Source organism: Ictidomys tridecemlineatus, chromosome 2 (assembly GCF_052094955.1).
Source record: "Ictidomys tridecemlineatus isolate mIctTri1 chromosome 2, mIctTri1.hap1, whole genome shotgun sequence".
Taxonomy (NCBI): domain Eukaryota; kingdom Metazoa; phylum Chordata; class Mammalia; order Rodentia; family Sciuridae; genus Ictidomys; species Ictidomys tridecemlineatus.
This window is the reverse complement of record NC_135478.1, coordinates 173,234,722-173,247,780: the sequence shown is the minus strand read 5'-3', so window position 1 is coordinate 173,247,780 and position 13,059 is coordinate 173,234,722. Positions and strand designations below refer to the sequence as shown.

General features: G+C 35.7%; 1 protein-coding gene across 3 annotated transcripts in view; it reads left to right on the top strand.

Moving 5' to 3' along the window:
* Window positions 1–13,059, top strand: part of Rsbn1l (round spermatid basic protein 1 like) — a 70,243-nt gene that overhangs the window by 14,571 nt on the left and 42,613 nt on the right. For 2 of the 3 annotated variants that reach the window (XM_078040166.1, XM_005319485.5), the window contains exon 2: window positions 11,513–11,629. The exons of the other annotated variant lie outside the window; for it this stretch is intronic. In XM_078040166.1, the coding sequence (XP_077896292.1) occupies window positions 11,513–11,629 (117 nt within the window). The remainder of the gene's footprint in view (window positions 1–11,512; window positions 11,630–13,059) is intronic. 3 annotated transcript variants of the gene reach the window in all.

Here is a 13,059-nt window from a genome sequence, read left to right as displayed (position 1 = left end):
CAGTATGGGGCAAGCAGTTTGGAGTTCCCCTCTTTAAAAATCGGGTCTATCTAATGGTCTGTGATAGAAGGCTGATTGAGAAGTAATAGGCTGGAGGGCCATTTGAGTGATGGGTGGTCATTGTCTCAGCGAAAGAGATATTTTAGGTCATCTATTGGAGTGCAGGGATATTGTTGTTCCTCAGTTCCCTGGGAAGGAGAGGTCTCTTTGGCTATCCATTCAGTATAGCAGGCTTAAATCCAAGAGTGATGGATCCAGTTCTCCTATCTCAGCACTTTTACTGCAGAGGGGGTGGATAAGATTACAGAAAAAGTTTCTTTCCAAATAGCATTTAAATTTGGGGAATTTGAAAGTATGGTCTTGATCATAAGTAGATCTCGAGGCTCATATAGAGGTGGAAAACTGACTGGCTCAGATATGGGATATTGACAAATTTCAGGTTGAAATTTGGCCAACTTTGTGATGAGTCACTAGATCTGCAGTTTCCTGATCTTTAAGGATATCATTCCTTAGGAATGGTCTCCCATGTAAGAGCTTAAATGGGCTGAGCCCTAATGTTTTTTGGGTGTTTTTAATTCTGAGTAGTGCCAAAGGAAGCACCTTAGGCCATGGGTAGTGGGTTTCCTGAGTGAGTTTTCTTAGATGTCTTTTAAAGATGTCATTAGTTTTCTCTACCTTTCCTGAGGATTGAGGTCTTCATGCACAGTAGAGATGGTATTTGATGCAGAGGCCTTTGGATATCCCCTGGGTGACAGTTGCCTTGAAAGCTGCTCCATTGTTACTCTGTAGGCTGCAGGGCAGTCCAAATTGTGTATTTCCTGTAATAAGGCTTTTACTACTTCTCTTGCCTGTTCAGTTTGGGAGGGGTAGGCTTCAGTCCACCCAGTAAAAGTATCTATCATAACTAATAAATATTGGAATCCATTGCTCTTGGGCATGTGAGTAAAATCAAGTTGCCAGTCTTTCCCAGGGAACTGTCCTGTCCTTTGTAATCCTGGGGGATTCTTGGCAGAATTAAGTGGGTTATTTCTTTGGCATGTTTCACAGGCTTTACTATTTGGTGGATGGTCTTTGAAATATTTTTTTCTTCAAATATTTCTTAGGTTAATTTGGGAGTATTTTCTTTTCCCAGGTGGAAAGGTTGGTGTAGGGTGTGTAAAATCATCCACTGGGTATTAGCAGGTAAATAGTTAGTTATCTTCCACTTGAATCCACCCAGAGGGTGAGAGAGTACTCCTTTAGATAATGCCTGGCTGTTTCCTCCTGTCCATATCAAAGGGGCTAAGGTTTTCATCTGTAAAGTTCCCTTAGCAGCTTCTTTGGCTTGTTGATCTGCTTTGTTGCCTTGTGCTATTTCATCTATCCTTTTTGCTTGACAGTGAATTACTGCTACCTCTTTGGATAAATGAACAGCTTCTAACAGTTTCATGATCTCCTCATAGTAGTATTTCTTTATGGATGTTTCCCCCAGTTGTTTGAAATCCTCTTTCCTTCCAAATTGCTGCAGGTGCATGTAGGATTAGATAGGCGTATTCAGAGTCAGTGTAAATATTAATTCTTTGTTGCTTCGCTAGTTCAAGTGCTCTTGTTAGGACTGTCAATTTAGCTAGCTGTGAGCTTGTGCCTGGGGGCAAAAATTGTGCCTTTATGGTGTCACATAAAGTCACCACAGCATATCCAGCTTGCTGCCTTCTTGTTCCGTAAAGGAACTCCCATCTGTGAACATGATGAGGTCTGGATTGGGCAGGGGAAGGTTTTAAAGGTCCTTCCAGGCTGAGTAATTTATAGCTAGGACCTGTTGGCAGTCATGTTCAGGATTTCCTTCTAATTTCTTTGGGAGGAAGGTGGCTGGGTTTAGATTAGAGCAAGAGTTTATTTGAGGGCTGGGGATGTGGCTCAAGCAGTAGCGTGCTCGCCTGGCATGCGTGTGGCCCGGGTTCGTTCCTCAGCACCACATACAAACAAAGATGTTGTGCGCCGAAAACTAAAAAATAAATATTAAAAAAATTTTCTCTCTCTCTTAAAAAAAAAGAGTTTATTTGAGTTATAGGTCCATCTAGAAGCAAGGTTTGCTATTTTAGAAGGCGCCTGTCTGAGAGCCATAGTCCTCTTTTCCTATTTAAAATCCCTGAGAGATCATGGGAGGTGTAGACAATAAGGTCTCTTCCCAGGGTGATTTTGATTGCCTCAGGGACTAGTAGGGCTACTGCTGCTACTACTCTCAAACTGTGTGGCCATCCTCAAGATACTAAATCAAGGTCCTTACTGAGATAAGCTACTGGCTGTTGAGCAGGTCCCTTCTTTTGTGTGACCACTCCCAGGGCTGTTCCTCCTCTGTCAGTGACAAAAAGGTTAAAGTTTTATTCAGTAGGTAAGCTGAGGGTGGGAGCTTGGAGTAAGGCACCTTTCAGTGCCTTAAAGGCTTTAGCGTAGTGTTTCTTTGAGGAGGCTGTAAAGAGGCTTAGCTAATTCTCCACATCCAAGAATCCAAAGCCTGTAGTATCCGGTTATCCCTAGGAAGCCTCTAAGTTGCCTTATGGTCTGCTGTAGAGGATATTGTCCTATGGGAGTTATTCTTTCCTGTCCTAGTTTTCGGGTTCCTTGAGACAGCTATAATCCTAAATATTGAATTGTTTTTGGCATAATTCAGCTTTCTTCTTTGAGACTTTATAACCCTTATCAGCTAAGAAGTTTAAAAGTTTTATAGTGGCCTCATGATATGCTTTTTGAGTGGAGGCACATAAAAGTATCTCATCTACATATTAGAGGACAGTCAACAGATGTTTTATCTCTGAATTCTGTTAAGTCCCTAGCTAGGGTTTAGCCAAACAGTTGAGGGATATCTCTAAATCCTTGGGGTACTGTTCAGGTTAATTGAGATTAGCTATCTGGTTCCTCAAAGGCAAAGATAGATACTGTGATTCTAGTCTAAGGGTAACAGAAAAAGGCATCTTTTAAATCTAACAGTAAACCAAGCAGCAGCTGCTGGAATCTTGGATAATAGAGTATGTGGATTAGGAACTATAGGGTAGAAGGGAACAACTGCTTCATTAATTATTCTGAGGTCCTTGACTAGGTGCCATTCCCCATTAGGTTTTTGAATTCCTAAAATGGGTGTGTTGCATGGACTATTGCAGGGCACTAAAAGTTTTTGCCTTTTGAGGTTCTGAATGATCTTTAATAAGCCCCCCCCTTTTTTGCTTCTGGGCTTAGGGGGTATTGTCTCTGATGTGGAAAGACAGAGGGATCTTTTAAGACTATTTTGATTGGGACTGCACTTTTTGCCATCTGATTTTGCCCTCAGTGGCCCACACTTTCAGGGTTTATATCACTTCTAATAAAGGTAAACATAATGGTCCTCATGGTCCCTAATTCATTGTAATGGAAGTCTGAAGTTTTGAAAGTGAGTCCCTTCCCAATAAAGGGGTAGGGCATTCTGGGGCTATCAGGAATGCATGAGAAAACATCATCCCATCCCACTCACAACTCAGTGGGGGGGGTTGGACTTCTTTCCATGTTTGTTTGATATTTATATTCCATGTAATTTGTTGTTTTGTGTTTTTTGTACCTTTTTTTAAAAAAATGGTATGGATATAGACACAGGGAGCTTTTGTATACTATTTATGGGAATGTAAATTAGATTAGCCATTAGGGAAAGTAGTATGGAGTTTATTTAAAAAATTAGAACTAGAACTAGAACTAAAACTACCAGTTCTGCACAGAGGTATGTGCCTGTAGTCCCAGCTACTTGAGAAGTTGAGGCAGAAAGATTGCTTAAGCTCAGGAGTTTGAGGCCAGCCTAGGTAACATAGCAAGACCCTGTCTCCCTTTAAAAAAAAAAATTACTATATTTAGATTAATTTTGAAAATACTACTTTTATGAGCAGTTTTAGATTCATAGTATAATAGAGAAGAAGATCCATATACTCTGCCCCCACACATGCATTATAGCCTTCCTCATTATCAGCCTCTCCTTCCAGAATGTTACATTTATTACTGATGATTGGCACATCATTAGCATCCGAAGACCATAATTAACATAGGGTTCACTTTTTTTTGTTGTACATTATATGGGTTTGAACAAATATATAATATTGTGTATCTGCCATGATAGTATTATACAGAGTAGTAAAAATCTTCTGTGCTCTACTTCTTCATCCTTTCCTTCCCCCAGCCCCAGCATCCACTGATCTTTTCACTATCTCCATCGTTTTCCCTTTTCCAGAACGTCATGTAGCTGAAATCCTAGAACTTATGGGCACAATATCTTTATTTTGTTTATTTATTTTTATGTGGTGCTGAGGATCGAACCCAGGGTCTCACACGTACAAACCCAACCCCCTATAGTCTTTTTAAACAGGCTTCTTTCACATAGTAAAATGCATTTAAATTTCCTTCTTGTTTTAACATGGCTTGATATCTCATGTCTTTGTATCATTGAAGAACATTCCATTTTTTGGATGTAGTATAGTTGATCCATTCATTTACTGAAGGATATCTTAGCTGCTTCCAAGTTTTGGTAATATGAAAAACCTTTTATAAACATCTGTGTACATATTTTCTTTTGTGGACATAAGTTTTTTTAGCTCCTTTGGATGAATACCAAACAATGTGATTATTGGATCATATTGGAGTATATTTGAGATTGTAAGAAACCAACCAGTCGTCTTCCATAGTAGTGTTTTTTATTCCCACCAGCAGTGAATGTGAATTCCTATTTTTCCACATGATTCCATCTTGCTGTGTCCTACACAGTGAATGAACAACTTATGGAACGCAGGCTGTGAGCTGGCTGAGAAAATAAAAGTCTAAAGAAATATTAAGAAATAAAGACAAATACATGGAAATAAGTGAAAAGGGGAGGCATGGTGGGAAGATCCAGCTCTGATGGAGACTGGACCTAACAAGGAACAAGAGTCCGCATTTTATTTTTGTAAGTAGGAACACCAAAGGGTTTCAGTGTGAAAAACTTCTTGAGGTAAACAGGAAGAAGTTTGGGAAAAACAACATGGTTGGGGTTTAGCAGGTTAAGCCCATCTATCTCCAGGCAGCTGGGATTTGAAATCAAGGCTTTTTGAAATAAAGAATTCCATAGCAAGCTCTGAATATCCCAGGGGCCATGCTGCAAATGGGCATTCCCCCTGGTACTTCTGCACCGCAGGGTTTCCAGAAGCAGTGCCTCAAGTTCAAAACAATGATTATATACTTTATATACAATGATTTATATAAGGACAATTCCAGCTTTTTTTTTTTTGTCAGTAGTGGGGATTGAACTAGGGTGTTCTACCACAGAGTTACATCTCCAGCCCCACCCACCTTTTAACTATTATTTTTTAATTTTGAGATAGGATCTTGCTAAGTTGCCAAGGCTGGTTATTGATCCCCCTGCCTCAGTCTCTTTGAGTCACTGGAATTCTACTGTGTGCCAATTCGTCTGGCTACTCACCAGCATTTGATATTGCCAATTTTCTGGATTTTGGGCATTTTAATAAGTACATGGTGGCATCTCTGATGACATATGATATGGAGCATTGTTTCATATGCTTATTTGTCATCTGTGTATCTTATGGTGAGGTCTTTGCCCCCCCACCCTTTTTCCTGGGATTTAACCAAGGATCTTGGGCATACTAGGTTAATGTTCTACTGCTGAGCTACACACCTCCCACCCTTTATATTTTATTTTGGGACAGAGTCTTGCTAAATTGCCCAGGCTGGGCTTGAATTCTCATTCCTCCTTTCTCATCTTCCCTGGTAGCTGGTGTTACAGGTGTGCAGCACTACTCTCAGCTGGGCCTATTTTTTTTCTTCTTATTGATTTTTAAGAGTGGTCTATTTTGGATCCTTTATCAGATATTTCTTTTGCAAATATTTTATCACTTTTGTGGATGCTCATTATTCTCTTGACAATGTTTTGTAGAATTTTAGTAAAGTCCAGTTTATTCATTCTTCCATGGATTATACTTGTGCTGCTGGATGTAACAAGTTATTTATCATCAAACCTAGCCTCATCTAGATTTTCTCTGGTGTTATCTAGGATTTCCATAGCTTTGTGTTTTATGATTATGTATCTGACTTATTTGGTTTAACTTTTTGAAGGGTATAAGGTGTCTGTGTCTAATTCCTTTTTCTTTTTTTTGCATGTAGATGTCCAGTTGTTCTAGCACTGTTTGTTGTAAAGACTTTTTTCCCTCCATTGTATTTACTTCTTTGTCAAAGATAAGTTGACTAAACTGAGTGTGTTGGCACATGCCTGTAATCCCAGTGAGGCTCTAAGCAGTTTAAGGAGACCCTGTCTCAAAATAAAAAAATAAATAAAAATGGCTGGGGATGTGGCTCTGGGACTGAAGGGCCCTGGCTTAAATACCTAGTACAAAAAAAAAAAAAAAAAAAAAGAAGAAGAAGAAGAAGAAGACTGTATTTAAATGGCTTTATTTTTGAGCTCTGTTTTGTACCACTGATCTGTTCATCTTCTCTTTTGCCTCTACCACATTGACTTGATTCCATTATATATTTCTAAATAAAACTTGCAGTCCTTAAGTTAAACATTTCAAACAGATAATTTTTAAGGTAGAATAATTCTTTTATTCTAAGAATTATGATAAGGAGGTGAGTTAGGAAATTTTTGTAAGCCTGAGAATTAGACCATGAAGGTTAAAACTGTACAAGTTCTTGGTCTTAAAAAGAAATAAATAAAAATTGATGAAGAATCATATTTTTAGGAACAGTGTCGACACTGATGCCAGGACGGTGTTTTTCATCATAGTCCCTTTCTCTGAAAAGATCTAGAAGTGACTTTCATAAATACGAATACATTATAGTGTAGTAGAGGCAGACTTGAGATTTTCTTTTTAATCTATGTAAACATAATTTTAGCCAAAACTGGAGATATGAAGTGTGTCAGTTATTAAGGTTGCAGACTTTAAACTTGGACCTCAGTCTTTTAAGCACATAGGCTTCCCACTTGATCATAGTTGTACCATGTAACATAATTACAGGAAATTTAATGAAAGCATTTAAGGTTGGATTTTCAAAAAGGAAATGTTCTGGGGGCTGGGGCTGGGGCTGGGGCTGGGGTGGGCCTGGGCCTGGGGCTGGGGCTGGGGCTGGGGCTGGGGCTGGGGCTTAGCAGTAGTGCACTTGCCTGGCATGTGTGAGGCACTGGGTTTGATTCTCAGCACCACATCTATAAATAAAGTTCTGTCAACAACTAAAAAAAAATAATAATAATTTAAAAAAAGGATGTGTTCTGACAAGAGTAAAAAATTCTGGAGAACGAGAGGTAGGTTGAATGGCTTGAGAGGTGGGAACACAATAAATTATATGGTTTGGGCAGCAATAATGCTACAAAATGCTTTTATGTATATGTAGGATAATTTATATTTGCTGAAAAGGTTTGGGGTGTGGGGAATCACCAACTGCACTTATGTCATTGGTAACCCTCTTGTCTTGGCTATGCCATTGTTTTTGTTTCTATATAAATTTTTCATATAATGATATCATATCTTCCACTTATCTTTACTTGAACTTTTTAATGTCATACTCAAATGCATATTCTAAAACTCTTTTTCTTGTGTTATAAAACTGATATGTACTGTCAGCACTAATCTCCGGACTATATAAAGAACTCAAAAAACTTAATACCAAAATAAACCAAACAACCCAATCAATAGATGGGCTAAGAAGCTGAACAGACACTTCTCACAATAAGATATACAGTTGATCAACAAATAATATGAGAAAATGTTTAACATCTCTAGTAATTAGAGAAATGCAAATCAAAACTATTCTAAGATTTTTGTCTCATGCCAGTCAGAATGCAGTTATCAAGAATACAAGGAGGATGTGGGGGAAAGGCACATTGATACATTGCTGGTAGGAATGCAGATGGGTGTAACCAATCTGGAAGCAGTATGGAGATTCCTTAGAAAACTTGGAATGGAACCACCATTTGACCTAACTATCCCACTCCTTGGTCTATACCCAAAGGACTTAAAATTAGCATACTATAGTAACGCAGCCACATCAGTGTTTATAGCAGCTCAATTCACAGTAGCTAAACTGTGGAACCAACCTAGATGCCCTTCAATAAATGAATGGATAAAGAAACTATGGTATATGTACAGAATGGACTATTACTTAGCATTAAAACAGAATAAAATTATTGCATTTGCAGATAAATGGATGGAGTTGGAGAATATCATGCTAAGCAAAGTAAGCCAGTTCCAAAAAACCAAAGGCCAAATATTCTCTCTGATAAGTGGATGCTGATCCATGATGCACAGATGTGGGCTGGGAAAAATAGAGGAACTTTAATTGGGCAAGCGAGAGGGAGGGGAGAAGAGGGAGTATGGGGGCAGGAAAGATGGTGGAATAGGATGGCCATCATTACTCTAGGTACATGTATGACTGCACATATGGTACGACACTGCATCGTGTACAATCAGAAATGAAAAGTTGTGTATAATGAGTCGATATACATTCTACTGTCATATGTACCTAATTAGAATAAACAAAAACTAATATATGCTCAATCAGAAACTTAGAAATTGTCTACCAGCTAAAGATGACGACTTTGAATAATTTGGGCTATTATCTTTCATTCTGTTTTCTGAGTATATGTGTATTAATTTGTAACTTTTAAAAATAATGGAGTCACACTGTATTGCAGTTTTATTTCCCGAGAACTTAGTTTTTTTTTTCTGAAAAATATTTATATTTTGTGATTGTGATAGACTCTACGAATATGAACATATGAATGAATATATGACATTAAAAGTCTAGTTATCTTAATGTATGTGGTTAAAAGTCATGATTGTTGTTATCTGCAGGAGTGTTACTTGAAGAGTAGAAAGAGAATGAAGGGATTCTGTGGTGCTGTTTCACAAGTGTGTTTATTTTTGTGAATATTGAGCTGTAACATGCATACATTTTTATATTTGTATATTATACTTGAATAAATTTTAAAAGGTTTAATAGTTATTGAAATAACACAGATTAATAACCTGGATGATTGGACAGAGAAATGTGGAAGTATTTTAGAGAACTGTTTTCCTCAGTTCTTTTCAATGATATAAATAGCTTATTTTAAAAATGTTTGTTGAGAAATGTTAATTTATATCTGTGTCTGACCTCCAGCCATTTGAACTAATATTTTATTCCTTTATGGCAACCAGTGACAGGAATTCAAGGACTTTAAATCTCTGAAAGTAATAGTAGCAAACTAATCAGAAATGAAAGAATGAAGGAAACAATCAAGTGAAGGAACAGCCTACATAATGGGAGAAAGTATTTGTAAACTATACATATGGCAAGGGATTAATATCTAGTATATATAAGGAACTCAGCTAAGTGTCTATCAGTTGATGAATGGATAAAGAAAATGTGATACATATGCACTGGAATGCTAGTCAGTCACAAGAAAGGATCAAATCCTGTTATTTATGACAACTTGGATAGAAATGAAAGACAGTATGTTATGTGAAATAAGCTGGGGGAAGAAAGACAAATATTGCATGATCTTGTGGAATCTAAAAACGCTCGTTTCATACAAGTTGAGAGTAGAATATTGGTAATCAGAGACTGGAAGGATGGGAAAAAGTTGGTCAGTGGGGATTAAGTTAGGAGAAATAAATTCTAGTGTTCTATTAAAGTACAGTGGGTAACAATAATGACAATATAATACTGTATATTTCAGAAAAATCAAGAAAGGATTTTGAATATTTACATCACAAAGGTAGATATGCTTACCTTGATTTGGACATTATATAATGTACATGTTTTGAAACATCACATAGTATACTAATAAATCTGTACAATTTTTATGTGTCAATTAAAAAATGCCAGTATCTCTAGGGGGAAAATACAAGAATAGACTAATCTGTTTAGAATTTAACTTAAAAGTGAATAGACAAGGAGCCTATCTAACTAGCTTATTTACTCTGCATCTCTAACCCTTTTCTTTACATTCACCATTGTCTGTTTGTTGAGTCTACACACCTATGTGGTTGATTCACCGGTGTTACCACTTAAAAAGTTTTGTCAGTATGATAGGTAAAAATATTGTTGTTGGGCTGGGGATGTGGCTCAAGTGGTATCGCGATCGCCTAGCATGCGTGAGGCACTGGGTTTGATTCTCAGCACCACATAAATATAAAGATATTGTGTCCACCTAAAAAAAACCAAACTAAAAATAAATACTAAAAAAATAAAAATATTGTTGTCTTTTAATTTGTATTTTAGTTATTGAAGCTTAAAAGTATTTTTATCAAGGCACATGGATTTAATTTTTGGGAATTTAGCTATTTAAGTAGTTTAGATGTGGATTGTTCATGTGGTTGGTAGGCATTAGTCTTTTGTGGCTATTGAACATTTCATGTGGAGCTAATTCAAATTGGGATGTATCATATGTGTAAACTGATAATACTGGATTTTGAAATTTATGAAGAAAGAATGTAAAATACCTCAATAATTTTTGAATGTCAGTTGCATTTGAAATTATAGTATGCTTGGATATATTAAAATTATTTTTACCATGTTCTTTTTACATTTTTAATGTGGCTACTAGAAATTGTAAATGTACATATGGTGGGTGTTATATTTCTGTTGGACAGTGCTGGTTGAGATAGTAATCTAATCATTAGTGATTAGGACCTAGATTAGTGTAATATTTATAGAAAGGAAAATAGGGAGTATTTTTTAAGAGATTTTGAATTATGCATGTATCTTACATAAACTCTATTAAAATAGAGCATATTTTACATTTGTGTGTCTTTCCATCATGGCTTTGTAATCAATAAAAACACTTTTTGAAGGCAAGAACTATGTCACTATTATTTTTACATTCTTCTCTGTATCTTCTGCTAGGTTCATAGAAAATTGATTTGAACAAACAAGATTAATAGGATATCATATTTTATAAGCTTAAGTTTTAGAATGTTGATGATTGAGTGATTCTTATGCTGTATCTTTCAATATCATAATTTTTCTAGTGATCCCTATCAGTTGTATTCTTGAAAGGTAATAGAATAAATGAACTAACATCTATTCATATAAATGCCAAGCTTTCTGTAATCATTTGATATCTTTTTTTTGTTTAATCCTTATTATAACCCTATGAGGAAAGAATCTACCACCATCTTATGGATTATGAAACTTATGTTGAGTAATTTTTCCAATGTTATGTTAACCAAAACAGATAAGCCCAATTTCAGAGCTAGCACTTCTGTACTGTAGCTTTCTGTTCAATTAAAGATAGCCAGTTATTTAAAGTGATTTGAAATTCATGTATTTTGGCTGACATGAAATTAATGGAAATGTAAAATGATAAATTTTGACATTATATATTACATATTCAATAAGAAAGTAAATTGAGAAATAGTTCCCAAAGCCTAATGGGAAGAAAAAGACACATTTTTTTTTTCTAATTTTATTGTGTATTGCAATTCCAGAAATTAAACCATATTTCATGGAGGAAAAAATTAAGTTTTAATAGTTTGTTTATTTTGTCTTTCAGATAAAATCAGAGACAAAATTAAAGAGAGAGACAAAGAAAAAGAGAGAGAAAAAAAGAAGCATAAAGTAATGAGTGAGATCAAGAAAGAGAATGGAGAAGTAAAGATTTTACTGAAAAGTAAGTTTATATTCAGTGAATTTTGTTTCACTATATTGTGCATATTGCGATTAGAATAAGGAAATGCTATGTTGTACTGATATTTTATAAGAATGAACATTAATGGAGAGGAAATAAAAAAATATAGGGAGTTCAGATCTGCATGTAACATGTATTTGGTATTTGTTTAGTGAATCATTAAGGTTTCAAGGTTAAACTTCACTAAACTATTAGATTCCTTAAATAATTTTAAAATAAGTTTTCTGACCAGTATTTGTATTATTAGTGCTTATCCATATTTAGATAATCTAAAATAAAAGTGTAAAGCAATTTTTAGTCTGATAAGGATGGTGAAAAGAAGTGATCTTACAAATATTTGACTTTAATTACCATATCATAGTCTGGAATTGAGAGGGAAGATAATCAGAAGGGATACTGTGACTGTATGTTTGTTTATTACATACCTAAGAGTATCTTTTTTGTTTCTTGGTTTCTTTTTTGGTACAATTGCATTCAGGTACTGGTTTTATGTGGGGTAGCTTGGGGAGAATAATTTTAAGGATGGATAGATAGTTGGGTAATATGTCTTTTCATTTAATCTGAACTTTTTCGTAGAGAATTTATGCTGAAATACATGTACAGAGAATCTTAAATTCACACAGATAGCAATATATGAAGAATCAGTGGCATTCATTTGTTAGACAGCTAGGAAAGTCATTGGCCTTTATCAAGTTAATAGATCAAGTTGCTGATCAGAACATGTTGACCATGATTAATTTCATTTTGAATTTATGTGTTGGCAAGCCTTTATATCTATATAAGGAAAAAAGCCTACTGCACTGTGTATACACAAAATAACTGGTTAATTTATAATATTTAAGATAAATATAGTTAGACTTTATTTTCATTTCCTTCTTTGTCATGTTTCCAGATGTTCTTTTTTTATGTTTTTTTTTTTAATTGTCAGTGGGCCTTTATTTAATTAATTAATTTATTTATATGCAGTGCTGAGAATTAAACTCAGGGCTTCACACATGCCAGGCAAGTGCTCTATCACTGAGCCACAACCCTGGCCCCCAGATGTTCTTTGATAGTACTTTATGTAAGGTCTGTTTTGTATATGTCGGAATTTTATTTTCTATAATATTCTTTTACTCCTGAAGAAAGATGTCAGACTTAAGTTGATTGCAATTTAGTTAATATTCTTTATCCTTTTGTTCTTTTCTTTTGCCCGTGTGTGTGTGTGTGTGTGTGTGTGTGTGTGTGTGTGTGTGTGTGTGTGTGTTTTGTGATGCTGGGGATTGAATTCAGGGACTTGTGCATTTGAGGCAAGCACTCTACCAATTGAGCTATATCCCCAGCTCTGCCATTATGTTTTATCTATGTTACCTAATTAGATTGTAAGCCTTAAAGTCAGGAATTAATTCTAACCAAACTAGTACTATATAGCA